This window comes from Styela clava, chromosome 15, assembly GCF_964204865.1.
Source record: "Styela clava chromosome 15, kaStyClav1.hap1.2, whole genome shotgun sequence".
NCBI lineage: Eukaryota > Metazoa > Chordata > Ascidiacea > Stolidobranchia > Styelidae > Styela > Styela clava.
Window position 1 is genome coordinate 11,944,638 of NC_135264.1, and position 15,810 is coordinate 11,960,447.

At 34.6% G+C, this 15,810-nt stretch overlaps 1 protein-coding gene across 1 annotated transcript; it reads right to left on the reverse strand.

Moving 5' to 3' along the window:
* Positions 1–1,514: 1,514 nt before the first annotated feature.
* On the reverse strand, positions 1,515–10,664 carry LOC120334302 (solute carrier family 23 member 2-like). The gene is made up of 13 exons (XM_039401776.2): positions 10,508–10,664; positions 8,622–8,789; positions 7,855–8,021; positions 7,318–7,507; positions 6,709–6,890; positions 6,125–6,245; positions 5,571–5,707; positions 5,333–5,500; positions 4,487–4,607; positions 3,911–4,083; positions 3,384–3,565; positions 3,162–3,294; positions 1,515–2,631 (listed from the first exon to the last, which is right to left on the reverse strand). The coding sequence occupies exons 1-13, from the start codon at positions 10,538–10,540 to the stop codon at positions 2,544–2,546; spliced, it is 1,863 nt and encodes a 620-aa protein (XP_039257710.2). The 5' UTR covers positions 10,541–10,664; the 3' UTR covers positions 1,515–2,543.
* Positions 10,665–15,810: the final 5,146 nt, after the last annotated feature.

Sequence of the window (15,810 nt, forward strand, 5' to 3'; positions counted from 1 at the left end):
TATCGCAATATGTTGCCTATTAGAGTACGCTTATCTGTGGCCCAAATGCTATAGTGTTAGCAACAAACTTCGACGACGCGGAAACTCGTTATGTGATTGAACGTTGATGCATTAGCCATAAAAAATTTGGCGGAAGTTAAAAATGATGAACTTTCTGACTCAACAGCTATAATTGTGAACCATAGTGTCATTGATGTACGTTGAATTTTGTGATAACCAAATGACTAGGGCTTGGAATTTCAGAAAAAAAAAACTTTAACCGTTGACCGGGTAAAATGAACCGGTTAACCGCAGCTATAATTTTAACGTGTTACGCCACAATGGTTACAAAACATAAGATATCTCGACATCACTCGAAGTTATTCACGAATCGAGATGGTTTCATGATCGCTCTGCTGCAAGATGTATGTAGCGTGCTTCGGACATATGGAAGTGTTGAAGAACAACCCGATTCCGTTATTAAATGTCATTTATGTGACAAACTTTCAGTGTTCGATGTGCAAATTTTACTTTCCGATATCATAAAGTAAAACATCATCAACTGCGCACATGGAATATACGCTTTAGCAATGAAATGGTGAACAATATATTTTGACCAAAAACTGATTCTGAATATATCATTGTCAAGTTTTCATAAACAGCAATCTTGGTACTTCAATTATTTTTCACATTTATTGGGTCCTTACTAATACAGTTAGTGATATTCTATTAGATTAAACGTCCCAGGAGATAAATTTGCGATAGCAATCATTTTTGAAGTAATTGTACATTATAAAAAAGATCTGTACCTAGATGTCAGTTAACGGTTAAAATAAATTGTAACCGTTAACCATCTAAAATCGGTTAACCATTCTCAGCCCTACAAATGAGTAACCTAGAGTAAATGAGGTCTCTAGGAAATATGTTATTTTGTGAATATGGTACACACAAACCTGTAATGAAGTTTTCGAAACTTTTCACACTGAAGTGCAAATCGGGACGCGTTCGAGTATAGTGCAATCTGACGTAACGTTTAGCTTTCTGAAAACTAAACATCTATTTTCAGGAAATGCGCACAACAGTGTAATTTCAAATATCATCATGAATATAAACTATGGGATCGTTATAAACTATCCATAGTCTCATAACTATTATATATCAGTAGCTAAGCATTCTTCACACTAAAATTCCTATCAGGTAGGAATTGATGACATTATTCACTCCCCACGGGACAGTATCTGTTAAAACAGCCTGTTATATTACTATATTTACGAAACTACAACTTTCTGAAAACAAGCGAACAATAACATGTTTTAAATGGAAGGTGACCGACCTATAGTGTTCGATTAAAAGTAATATATTCCTACAATGACTCGAAAGGAAAATTTCATTCTCAAGTTTTATGTGTTTGAAATATAGTCTTATTATCATCTCTTCTTTGGTCTCTCGCCTAGCCTGTTCTTGCTTTATCTCTTCCAGATATTTTTAACTTTATTTTTATTTGCTGTCGCTGCCAGAAACAATACGATGTTCACTTCAGTATTTATATAATATATTAAATTGCAATAATTTTGTCGTTGTTTCTCAAAATAGTCAAAATTAAGACATTTTGAAAAATACTTCATTTAGGAAAAGATTTCTACATAAGTGAGGTACGATTGATAAAAGAAATTACAATAAACAAAGTAAGATGTGTTGACGTGGTGAAGCTGAAACTGAGGATTCGTGTTGGGGTTCTGCAGCCTATTATGGAATGGAGGTAAAGTGCACTTAAATGCTTTGTTTTATTACCAGTTTATCGGTAAACATATATACATTTTTCGGTACTCTCGTAGTAAGTGTACCAGATTGGGGTTAGGCCATAATTTTATTCCGGTTTCCCCTTTTTTAGTTCGATTACGAGTTCGGGGGCTGTCTGTGTTAGCCATGTGAATATCCCCCTGCCCATGGGTTTCAGTCCCCTTACACAACTTGATGTAAAATGGGCGAACAAAATTAGTTACCCCCATATTGGTATACATACGTATGGAGTGCCCATATTTGGTGTTCTTGTGTATCAAATATTTTATTGTCTAAATGTCGGTTGCTTTTTCATATTCTTATTCTGGGAAATAGGTTATCTTATGGAATCAGTCCTATGAAAGAACCGATAAATATACGATGAAACACGTCGAGATCGTATTAACCGCCAATTGCATATGATGGTCGTCTGATGGTAATAAAAGCATTGGGTGTGCGGTTTATCGCAATGCCCCAATTTGATAATCGCTTTTACGCTTACGGTTTACGGCAAAAAAACGTGAAAACCGGGATTGAAATAACCACGACGACTACAATGTATATCGTTAAACTGCTAATTTGTTGGATGGTGAAATCAGAAACCCAGCTTTCGTGATTAAAATACAATTGCTACGTACTGGCGATATAGCTTAGATTTGATTTTGACAGGTATATGTATATTGTTAAACTGCTGTGAAATGGATGGTGCGATCCAAATTCTAGCTTTCGTGCTTCAAATACAATTTCTACGTATTGACGATATAGCTTAGATTTGATTTCGACAGTTATATGACCGCTGAAACTTTATCTTCTTTTTCTGTCTTGGGTGGTTTTGTATTGAACTCTGGAAGTATTGGGATGTATCTGGCAAATCTGTAATTGAAAGGATGAATTTGAGATATTTTTAGGAATTGAATGGTGGGAAATGTCAACCATTGTAGCTACAAATACAACAAAATAGCACGATATCACGAGAGTTATATAATAAATAATGGAACCTCCAGAAGTATGCGCACCAAGATGACGCACAACCTGAACATATTATGTGTGTACCGGTTTGGATTCAGGTTGTGCGACATCTTGGTGCGCATACTTCTGGAGCACCAAATAATGTTTCGCAAACGTTCTCCCCCTTTATGAAAAAATATTATTCAGGAGTATACCCAGATTATAAAATAGCGACAAAATGCAGAAAAGATTTGGACTAGCAAATTAACTGATCTCGCAAACGTCAAAATAAACTTTCTTCAAATAGCCCACTTTAATAAAAATTTATTTAACATGAAGAATCTTTAATATCTGTAATACACTGCTTGATAAATGCTGTTCTGTGCTCGGGTCTTTGACCACTACTTTCTGAAATACTTTAGCGCTAAAGCATATTTTGAAATAAGCATTGTTACCTGAAATTTGTGCTGAAAGGAAGGTTATAGCATTTTGCAACTTCTTTTTTATATTTTTCACGCTCTTCTTCGGAAGCATTATCTTCACCAGCACGTTTTCTCCATTCCAACATACCACGTTCTTTCAGAGTTCCTAAAGCAAACATAAAATCAGTCAAATAATTTGCAAGGGTTGCATTTTTATATTGCATTTTTACTGCATCAATAAAGAGTTATATATACCTGGCATTGTATTATCAAAAAAGACTCCGAGAACGAATCCAACAAACACAGGTGTCTCCAGCAGCACTAAGAATATCTGATCTACTATTACTTCTCCGGTGTCTATGGCGTTCCTATGGGATGCTACCCATCTTGGTACCATTAACCCCATAAATAGCGAAAATCCAATGATAAAAAGATTTCTATAAAAAGAAATAAATTATTGAAACGAAACCTTACTCATATTCTAACCAGTCCCTATTGTGTTTTGAGTTTGATAGAGATAGTTCAAATTATTTTGGTAGTTCTTTAATGGAGGTAACTTGTTGCAAAAATATAATTCTATGATATTGTGACACAATGTGCGATAAATCGTTCTAGAATATAAAGCGAACACTCTATTGTAATAGCTAAAGCGGACACCATATTGTAATGGCTTGAGAAGGTTATTATGCAGCAACATTGTTTACACTATACGGTTCAAATTATGCGTATGCACTTGAGTCTCGTTGTCTAAAAAAGTCTCAATGACATAATAAAATTCTAACCTGGCAGAATTCAGATCCACAAATTGGAGATTAGATATACCAACTGCAGTAACCATCCCAAACACCACACAGAAGAGTCCAGCCATAACGGGATCCGGAATAAGAACAACTACTGCACCGAACTTTCCTAGCATTCCAAATATGAAGAAAACGATCCCAGCAACTTGCAGAACCTAGTGTTTAGATGATAAATGTGCGAATTGGATTTGAATAGATGTGGAAGACAGAGAAACTTTAATTTACTACATCGGGAAAAGTAATTGTGGCACAATATTATTGAGGTAGTAACTTATGAAATTTTGCGTAATGGTACAGGTCGGCGCCCAGAAAAATAGCCACAAACAGGGTATGTATATCCTCGAATTCTCTAAACAAAACTTTAAAACTGATTTCCAGGAATTCTGGGTATTTTCCTTCCGTACGTAGGTCTGCTTGAGTGGAGATCCCTACACTACTGTGCTAAAATGTTGATAATACGCTGAAACTACTAACATAAGTTAAAATGACAAATTTTTTTATATAGGATATATAATAGAAAAGTTGTCATTCATAAATTTAATGTTTTCAAAAACTCACTCTTCGACTTGCAACTTGAGTAATTCCTAGCGCTCCGATATTTTGTGTGTATGAAGTTGTGCCCGTAGATGTTCCAATAAGGCCAGAAAGTACAGTTCCAAGTCCTTCGATTGCTAAACCTCTGCAATACAAACAATATTTCATTACTTTTCTAAAATCGAAGAAGTTAATAATAACCCTTTTTTGCTCTTCCATATTGAACCAGGGAAAAAATGATCGCTTATAATAACCTAAGGAAATACTTTCTTTCATTAATCTTCGGAAATTAGAAAGATGGTTCAACTGAAAAGAAAAGTTTTGTTTGCAGTCAATAACAAATACAGCAACATAAAAAAACGATACACAGGTTCTTTCCATTCCCAAAAACTTGCATCACCCTTGCTCCATGTGACACTTTTCAGAAACTTGAATTTGGGGACTCCCCAAGTATGTGAACCAGGGTGGCGGACATAGGAACGTAGTATGTGTGCCAGGTTAGGGTTAGGCCATAATTTCAGGTACAAATATTACGGGAGTCACTGGGCTAGTTCCCGTGCTCGTTAGAACTAAACTAAGAAAAATTGGAATACCATTATGGCCTAAACTTAACCTGATACACATACTACGTTCTGGTGTCCGCCATCTTGATTCACATACTTCGGGAGTCCTTTCCGACAACTAGCGGAAATATGTTTATGTAAACGCAGACACTGGAGTACGCATAAATTGATAGTGACCAAAATATTCTTTTTATGATACATACCGTATGTGAAGAAATTATAAAAACTGAATTAAATTATTATTGCTTGATAAAAAATTGGACCACTTGAAATAAAAACGGTATTTATTCTTGCAATAATTACATACCTGTTTACTGCATGTTTTGGAGGCGGTGGCGCTCCAGCAATTCTTGCACATGCATAATAATCACCAATTGATTCCACCATACTAATGATAACTGCCACTAACATCCCAATCACACCCGACGCTGTAACAACGGGAAGGCCCCATTGGCCAGGATAAGAAAATTGAAACCTGAATAGAAGAAAACAGAATTTTACCTACTGAGATTCTTAGATCTCGCGAGAGACTGTTGTTTACTTACCATGGACTATTGTAAAGTACTCTTATTCTCGTATCCGTACGCCCCCTGTAACCGGGTTCACTCGGATTACTGGGCAATGCTCCGGTAGCTGTCAATATGACGCATAATATAACTCCTAATATAACAGCAAGAAGGACCTGCAAAAGAATACTTTGTCATTTTTATCATCTCTAACCGGAGGGAAACAGGAAGTATATGACGAAAACTAGGTGTCATTTTACCGCACAGGTTAACTGAAGTTTATTCGAAGCTTAGGATTGGTGAGTAAAGTAAAGCTTATGTTTTTTGGTACTCCTGTAGTATGTGAACCAAGATGGTGGACACCGGAACGTAGTATGTGTACTAGGCTAGGGTTAGGAAATAAGTTCAGGTACAAATACTACGGGACTCACTTGGCTAGTCCCCGAACTCGTAATGAAACTAAAATTGGAATGGAACGTATCCGTATTGGGCCTGTATTTATTTATTTTTTGATTAGAGGAGTGCGAATGCAGCAGTTATACGAAAAAAACTCTTAACAGCGTTTTAATACACAAAATATGAACTATACTCACTGGAAACATCTTGAAAAAATTCGATCTTTTTACAAAACAGCCTCGAGTTCGACTGTACCAAGGAAAAGGTACTTTTATATCTTTTAAGTACTGAGAAAATACCACCAACAAAGCAATAGTACTGAAAATAAAAACAAAGAAATTTATTAATCCGTGTCGAAAGATACATGTATATGTAGTTAATTTGAAAGCGGATACGAAAGCAGACAAAATGATAGATTTGGGAAACTCTCATTCATCATAATGTTCAGCGGGGCTCTCCGAAAAATAAATCAAGAAACGACATCGATTAATCTACTTTTATTGTGAATCTGTCATTATTCTGACTTTTTTCGAAAGCTGGTGAAATATCGTTGACTATTCTAATCGGATATCTACATATAGTATGTAACATAATTACGCCAAATAGCGTGACAGGATATCGTCGATTGAATACCATCTCGCACGTTATTAATTGTTTCTGGCCATGAAAAATATTTTGGTCCTAATTAACAATAGAGATTTTAAAGGTCTGCGTCTTATGATTTATTGCGAAAACCTTTAATAATATATGTCTCGACAAAGTTCAGCTCCATGATACTTACAAAATTGTTATCCCCCACTGCCCTGAGGCCCAATATCCTGATATGTCAAGTAAAGATAGACCTATTAAGGTTATAGATGGTGCAACAGTCAACGGCCCGATAAATCTCATGAGAAATCCGACAACTCCTGTCATCGCCAGCAGAATCTCTAGAACGGCAGCAACGGCAAGTGCCCCTTGGATCTGAAAATTCGAGTAAAATTTTAAATTATGTTTAAAAAATGTATATATATGAAAGGTGCATTTTGATATTTAAATCAGGAATTAATGGTACCGTTTGGCAATCCGGTTATCAGTATTAATATTACAGAAGGATTTAAATTTAGATTATATGTGACGACTTTCCTTTCTAAATGACCAAGAAACAATTTGCAACTATGTTGGGTAAATTCGGTATGGCGATAAAATGTTGTAATTTTAAAACATCTCGATTACCATGTGATGTGAGTTACTCACCACTTACGTTGTTTCGGGATTGAGTTTAGGTGCATTTTGTATAATATATACCATACCAAATCATATGGCACTAAAAGATATACATTATACAGTATTCTGATTTGTCTTATACATCCTATCACCTACTATTGTACCACATTTTAAGCAAACCAACCTCTCGCATTCGTCTTTGCCATAGTTCCGCACCATCAACTAAAGTTCCGTCAGTATCATTATACATCACAGTACCGTTAGTTAAATCTGTGTTGTTTATTGGAGCCGATGGACATCGATTGTGAGGGAGGGATAAGATTGCCAGTGTTGCAGGAAGAAAAGCAGATGATCCACCTTGCATGATAGGTAGCCTTCAAAACAAAAAGACTTGGTAATTTAAGGATGTGACTAGATGGTAACTTTATGTGGCACACACATACATACAGAGATGGGGCGATAGCTCGAATATTGGGAGAAGGGATGAAAACAAAGGGTATAATATAAGGTTATAGGACGTTGAATGACACTGAGATTATGCACACCTCTCGAGAAGCAAATGAAGAACAAGCGGAAAAAAAAATCGCAAGGTAGTGTGAAAGAAACCAAGGCAGCAGCAAAGACCAATAAAAAACGGAAATAAGTGACTGTAAGCATCTATCACCCATCAACAATTTAAACCTAAAAAAAAATAATAATAGAGAATGTGACTAGTTCCAACCTGGACCCAAACGTTGTTTGTATAAATGTTACAATTCCAGAAATGAACAACATTGCATTTATCACCATCGCGCGGCCAACATATCCAACGTCGTCATCAAACATACAAAGACTTCTTCCTATTATAAGTGGCATCCCAACCAAGCCTCCAACCGCAAGTAAGCAGTGCTAAAAATATTAATAATATGTTTTAAAAGCCAACGTCCGTTTGAAAAATTTCCACTATGATAATTAGCTTTGTATATACCCACAATTAGACATAAATGTGAGTTGATTGCCAGACAATTTGTCACTGACAATTTAACAACAACTTATAACTAATTCATAATATGACGAATTTATTAGAGAAATACGAGTCTGTAGCAATTTGCGTTTGCGCTTATATCTTGCATCTGCAAATTCGTTTTGAGAGGAACTCAAAACAATAAACCGTTATGCGATAAGATTGCAATTATGATATTCATGAACATAGGACGCAGATTTATCGCTGCAGTAATGAGTAGAAAAATAAACAATTAACAACGAAACGATTTTTTTTATTCAAAAATAAGCAGTGAAGTTAATTAAATTGACAGGTTATTTTAGTCTTTTATTGTTTCAAAAAAGAATATTTTGATTTTCAATTATAAGAGATCATACAATTTTCAATTATATTTGAATAAATAGGAGTCTTGCATGTGTTTTGTTTGTTTCTTACTCCTTCTACTTCAAACTCGAAAAAGCAAGTTTAATTTACACTATCTTTACACTTGTACAGAAAATTATTACCTGTATGCCTAAAATAATGCAGACATGCCATCTAGGACTTTCATCAATTTCGTATATCATTTTATTCTGATTTTTATCATGATTTTCTGCCGGAACGTTGCCATTTTCCCGTATCTTTTTATTTCCAAAATCGCTCGCGGCACCCTCGTTATTAATGTGGTCTTCAGTCTGAAGAAAGAATATTTGATTAAAATTTGCAAGCAACTGCAGCAAATAGAGTTGAAAGATTCGAATGGTGATAGGGTACAAAGACGTGACTTTGAAATTTTTTTCAGTAATGACTCAATCGACGAATGAGTCATCTTCAATGCGACCGAGACCAAGAACGAATGCTATCGTAATGATTAAGAAAATCTCAAAGTTACAAAAAGTTCATATTTGAATCGAGCTGTTTTGTGAGTTCAAAATAACTCAATGTAGTATTCATCATATTGTTTCATATGTCTCAATAGTTGCCTCTTTATTAGATGCCTCTACACAGCAAATGAAGTTGGCTTGGGTTGAAAAAGTTAAAATTTGATACAACTTTGAAATTGACAATGAGTCTGTTCCAAAACATATTTTTATCTGCTTTTCTGACTCATAACGCGTGTGCATCATTCAATTAAAGGATGTCTAAAATATGGCGCCTATATGTAACGAATATATAAGCTTTTTGGACCTCCTGAAGTATGCGCACCAAGATGGCACACAACCTGAACTCAGGTTGTGTACCAGGTTAGGGTTCAGGTTATGCGACATATTGGTGCGCATACTTCAGGAGTACCCACGGAATAAACAAATATTAGCTATCGCGGTCAATAAGCAGAATATTTCATAAAACGATCGTTGTCTAGTATTTCATATTTACTGTCACGTCGTTTGGGGAAGATTGATAGAACTACTGGCGGCGTCCTCAGACAATATTTCATTGGAATTAATGTTGACATAGGTCTTTCAAGAATAAAAGAGCAAAAGTGTAAGAAATATACGAGTAAATGGAATTCGAACTGGTATCGCTACAATAAAATGGTATAAAGTCACCGCCAACTTAACTATAGCCGACTTAAAAGGATTTCCACCGATTTGCGTTTTTGTTCAACAGTATTGCTATGATGCGATCCTTCAATTTGACGTGAAAAGATTTGATAGATAACAATTAAGTTCAACCACAAGCCCTATTTATAAATATTTGCTTGGATTTCAAGCAATTCTCTCCACGTATAATTATTTTTCTTTAATTTTTTCTGTCAAAAATCTAGTGCGGTAAAGTAACCAGGGAACAAGAACATCAGTCATCTTCTCAATCAAACAAGATTAAAGGCTATTTATAGAGGTTTAACATATGCTTTTTTATTAAATTTTATCACATCTTATACAATGCTAATTGTAGATTTGAGAGTCGCAACGGCGAGACTCATTTCGAATCCAGTAATACAAGACCAGGCCTGCCACTAACTCGAAAGTATTTGGAGCCGGAAATACACTTTTTTGGATTATGAGGGCGATATATTGCCGTTTTATTTTGAATTGAGAAACCTATAGGGCATTGGTTTTTAATAAAAAGTTCGATATCAAGTTTTCACATATTTTATCAATAAAGCAAAAGCATTATGGGTAATTCAATTTCAAACTTCCAGTAATGTAAGGCAAAATTATCGTAAAATTATATATTCTGTAGAAAAATAGTTAATCCGCCTACAAAAATCGTAGATTTTGATCTGTCTGATATTCAGGAGCAAACGATACATTTTTTTTCAAATTGCAGACTTTGTGGGAAATAGCCATAATCTAAATTATATTCTGTCACTTAGATGGAAAAGGGGAAAATCGTGGCATGATTGATTTTAAAAAACTTACCTTAGAAGCAATTTAAAATAAAAATCAATTTCAAATGAAATACTAACCTCCTCAAATGTTGGGTTTATTTCACCATCCATAGCGGATTCTTTAATCAATATTCTTTAATCTGGCGTATTAAATACTTCAAAAATTTATTTTCCAATATTTTTTCTGTTTGAAACATTAATTTTTTTATATGTACTATAATAAAACAAAACACGAATAAAGAGTACAGTTGCTTTATTGTATTAACTTCTTTGTAATTTTGAATATTGATAAAACTCTAACAGTTAATATAATGGCTTCGAAGTCGATAAACGTGCACTTGTAGACAATTTAAATGAATTTCGATTCTTTATTTCGTATCCCACTAAAATATTAAAATTGTCACCACACGAAATATTTTTTAGAAAGCTAATTTCGCAGTTTATTTCTGTGGGGTTGGTAAATTTAATTTACTCAATACATTGAAATCTGAAATAAAATGTAAGGTTATCGATACAGTTGCGAATGATCCTATGCCAGAACTGAATACAAAGCAGTAATTTTGACAGTTTAACTGAAACTAATAAGAGAGGTACCAAAGCGATTATTTTGTCTCCTCTGACTTGGCGCTGTTGGTTCGGTACAACAAACATGGCAAGGTTGCTGGTATCTTAGTACCCCCGCCTGTATTGTCAGGATTTATAGGCAACAGAGGTAAAGAAAAAGAACAATACTGCAGAATATGGTTTAGAAAACTTAATTTTATATACATATATACTTTTATAAACTAACTTGAACTAAATTAAACCTATTCCAAAAACAACTATGTGTTGGTGCGTGAGAGCTTCCACGAGACAGTTGTCAGAAAACGACAGACAGAACTTTGTACCATTTACGTCAACGCTTACTTCGATCAGCTCATGCCTTACCACGGCCCCTGCAAGGTGGCTAACACATCTGTAATGGATGATATACATTGACTGACACGTGCGAAGATATAAGGTTCGAATCTGAGGTCAAATTTGTTTTGTCGGTAGGAGCGTTAAATATAATCGTGCATGAATTATCAATGTTTTATGGCCCGATTTCTTTGACTAGTGTCAGAATACATTTTCGAAAGGCGTTAAATAACATGACGAAATGATAGCGAAACACCGAAACGTAACATCATAAATAGCAATGATTTGCACCGCTGCATTTTGAGACATTTTTCACATGCAAATGTTTGCTTTTGATAATTTTTGCGCACGAGTTACGTTGAACAGGTCGCACTTTGGCAACGTTTTACGCAAATATTTTCCATGTTTTTTTTTTTACCTTATTGGGTTACAGACACAACGATAACCTTGTGGCTTACTAATATATTTAACCTTTCAGTTTTCCAGTTTCTTGGAATCTACATTATGTGTTATGGGTACTTGTTTTTCTATAACCACAAAAATTAAAATCCCTCTCAAATATTGTTTATTTTTTCCTACATAGAACCTCGAAAACGAGAAATCACAATAATTTTGATCAAAATTCTAGATCTCCTCACAAATTGGTAATTTTCACTTGACGATAGTGTGATATTTATTTATTTATGTGATATACGTATATGATCATGAGTTCCTAGTACAAAATAATGTGAGCACATAAAGCTGCAACAACATAAAAATGTGATTAATAATGACTGACACATACAATACGACACATAAATAAACAAAATATTATTGAACAAATATAAACTGATAAATTATATTTATCGTAATATTTTTAAAAACTCAAAATATTTTGCTAATTTAAATCAAATTTTAATCATTTATTAATTAAAATACGTGAAATCAGGTCTATCCAGTTTTTCTTATATGATCACATAACGTAATTTATGTAATTTAATGACCTACTAATTGGACATATGAAAAATTGGTGTATTATCAATATTCACATTAAAACCACACAAGGAATAATTTACAATGATTTGCAACCTTTTTTAATCATCAAAAATTTTGACCGACATGGCGATCGCTCCTAACAAAATAATCGATCCTTTCCTGATTTTCAGTTCAATATATCAAACTTGCGCCTGAGATAAAACGTGCCCACTGGCAGTGCCCACGCTCGCCCGATCAATCAGAATGACTTGGATCACACGCAACTTAATAAGACCACTTATATCGCTATTCACTTCTGATGAACAAACATTATCGACTTGGACCGGGCAGAATGTATTATTATTTTTAATTTGCCACTTTAGCTGAAGCTATAATTGGTTTTGTTTTAATCTAGCAGGAAACGTAACGTTTAAAACCGCTGATCTAAATTTGTAAGTGGTATTTAAGCGCACAACATCGTTATACCTCTTACAACGTGTGATTTTCCGCGATCTCCGTCCTGTTTGTCGCAATTTTATAGAAAATCCTATAATAGTTACGTCATAATACTATAATGTACTTGTGTCGCCTGCGTTTATTGTTCAAAATTAGAAACAGTTTCACCCGCCTGATGATTACTATCTACTCAAAATTGGATCGAAAAACCCAAAGGGAGGCGATGCCTATATTTTGATTCGAGATTGATTCGAGAGGTAATTACCGAAAACGATGCAAAATTCTTAGTCTGTCGAAATAGATTATTCAGGATCCGGGAAGCCGGTTCCTTACAACTGTGTTCAAAAAAGCAAAATAATGAACTTTGCGACATTAATTGCTGAAGGAAGTACTCGCTTCCCAAACTTGGCTACCTTTTCCAAAAGTTTCTTTTTTTGCTGACCGACTAAACCCTAGCCTTTCTACGCACAATTACACCTTTCGCTCATTCTGGTAACTACCAAACCGCTAATTTCACCGTTTTCTGTTTCCAAAATCAGAAGCAAGGACCTGCAATATACCTGTTAGTACTTTCAACTATTGTTACTTAAGCTAATAGATCAATGGAACCTTTTTTTTATCTAACTTTACCGGACTAACAGTTTGAGTTCAACCGAACTCTTGCCAGATATCAAAATTAGCGCAACATCGATTTCTTTGTTATTTTAATTTCACCTAGCTGAGACCTTTAGTCCTGAATCAAAACTATCCGTTGACCCATAACTGTTCTGGCTATTTACACTCTCAATTGCACGTAAACCCGGAGGTATGTAATCCTTCCTTCTGATCCAGGTGCACGCTGAAACTTCTTAAATGACAGATTGAGCGAGAGTCAAAAATTTACCACCCGAGTAAAAACTTTTTCTTTTTCTTTCTTCTCTTTTAGCACATACATAAATCGTGACATCCATGCGTGGAACTCGTCGATAGCGACCTATGCAATCATTTCAAATGTTTGACAAAGGCATAATGGCGATTGAAAATATTCCTATATCGTTGAAGATTAAGTATAGACACTAAAAAATGAAATAACCATTCAAAGTAATACAGGTAGAAAATTCCAAACCTGAAATTTTTTTGATATTCTAAAAGCGTCACAGCATGCACATAATTTTCACTCGAGTAAAGTTGCGAAAAACCTCATTGAAAAACACGGCATTGTTCACACAATATTTTTAGAAAGTACAGCAAGTTGTGTTTTGTTGAAATTGCTATATTATTCCTGGTGTTACCACTTGAGATTTTATCATGCGGTTCTAATCTAAGTCACGGGATCGGTTGAACCAACTTCCAGCACTGGTCATGCACCATTGAACATAAAACAAAAGCATTTAATTACTAATTTTGCAAAAATATAGCTATAGAGCTTGTCAGAAATTGCGGAATAAATCGTTTGATAAAGATAATCTAAATGGTAAAATTGTCAAATCTGGCGGACGGAATATTGTGTCGTAAGATTAAAGTTCCGTAAATATTTTCGAATCCCGGAGTAGAAAAATCTCGATCATGCAATAGTACAATTTATATATCCCCAAATTTTTACTGTTAGAAAGTTATATCCATCTTTATCATTCGTAGTCAGTTGATGATCATATATCTATTCCCTTTTCTAACCGTAACGGAATTTATAACACCCGCACGTGGGTAACATAAAATTTACAACTCGCCAACATAAACACGTCAACTAATTGTCCGCGTGGCATGGAATGATTGAAATGCATCTTCCTTTTGCAGTTTATTTATACGTTGCCAGGAATTTTGTTTGTTTTTGAGGTAAGGGAATTGCAAAGAAGGCTGACGCGCCACCAAAAAGGGTTACTTTTCCCATTATTATCGTAACGTATCGCATATTCCATAAACCATTTCTAATAATAAAAACTTGAAGAAGTCAGGAAGTAAAAACGTTTCGCTTCTAACCATACGGAGATTTTATGTTTAGCACAGCTTAACCGAGTTGAGGCAAGAAAAGAGTAACCACGGCACGTTCACGATCTAGGATTTCCACTTAGTTGAAACAACCTGTTACCCACCATGTCGCCGTCGTTACTCTATGAGGAAAATCATATATAAACAGTGTCTATATCCCTTTGAATCTTTTTTGAAAAACGGGCTTGCTTTATTACAATAATTTGCAGGCTAATTAGTTACCAAATACCTCACATTTATTTGTTAATTCTTTCTGTCCGGACGAAACAACAGACCACCGTACTCATTGGCAGCCATATGTATAAGAACGATATTTATTTCAGTCACTTTAGTTTTTGTACCAATGTCAATTTTATATATATGTATAATCATTACTGAAATTAGGTCAGTTTATTTTTAAATTTTAATTCACTTCAATTAGGCTATTAAATATTATCAATCTCATTCTTCAATAATATCAGCAGGTGCGGGGAATTTGATTTTACCGAAATTGGAAATATTTCAGTAAACGATGTCCTCTCGTGCCTAAATTTTCCTTTTAATTTCGCAAAATAGTAGAATAAATCTTGCAGAAATATTTGATACTTATACAGCATACCCTTTATGTCGCAGATTCTGTACGCTTTGTGACGTCACTATTAATTACAGGGTTTGAAAAAAGCGTGAAATCAAGTTGACTTCACATATAAATCAGTTTTATTTGAGTTTTTAGTATTTATGTTTTATTAGCTTAAGTAAAAATCAAAGGCAGGTTACTGCAGCCCGCATGATAAGGGGAAAACAGTATGAATAACTCATTACACATGACAAAGCTTCAAATTTACAATTGACATTTGACGACATACGCAAAAACAAATAAACGACTATTGTTAGAAATACCATTTGAGTTTGTGTTCGCGGAACTCATTAACATTATACCGCGATTGGATGAAATTGATCTTATTCTTCAAAGTCAAAGAAAATAAAATGTAATTTATAGTGGTTTGAAGGTCGAATAATTTTACACACGAGTGTACATAATGAAGTTTCAGATGTTCTTGTCCGTGTAGGCTAATATGCCTATTGTTTGAATACAGATGATTTACAAAAACGGTTTTATGTTATTATAT

Coding starts and splice junctions, on each gene's coding strand:
- LOC120334302 (XM_039401776.2), bottom strand. CDS start 10,540: ATGGATGGTGAAATAAACCCAACATTTGAGGAG. Junction 3,566..3,910: donor GTGGATCTGAATTCTGCCAG/GTTAGAATTTTA, acceptor TTCTTTTTATAG/AAATCTTTTTATCATTGGAT. Junction 3,295..3,383: donor TTTTGATAATACAATGCCAG/GTATATATAACT, acceptor TGTTTGCTTTAG/GAACTCTGAAAGAACGTGGT.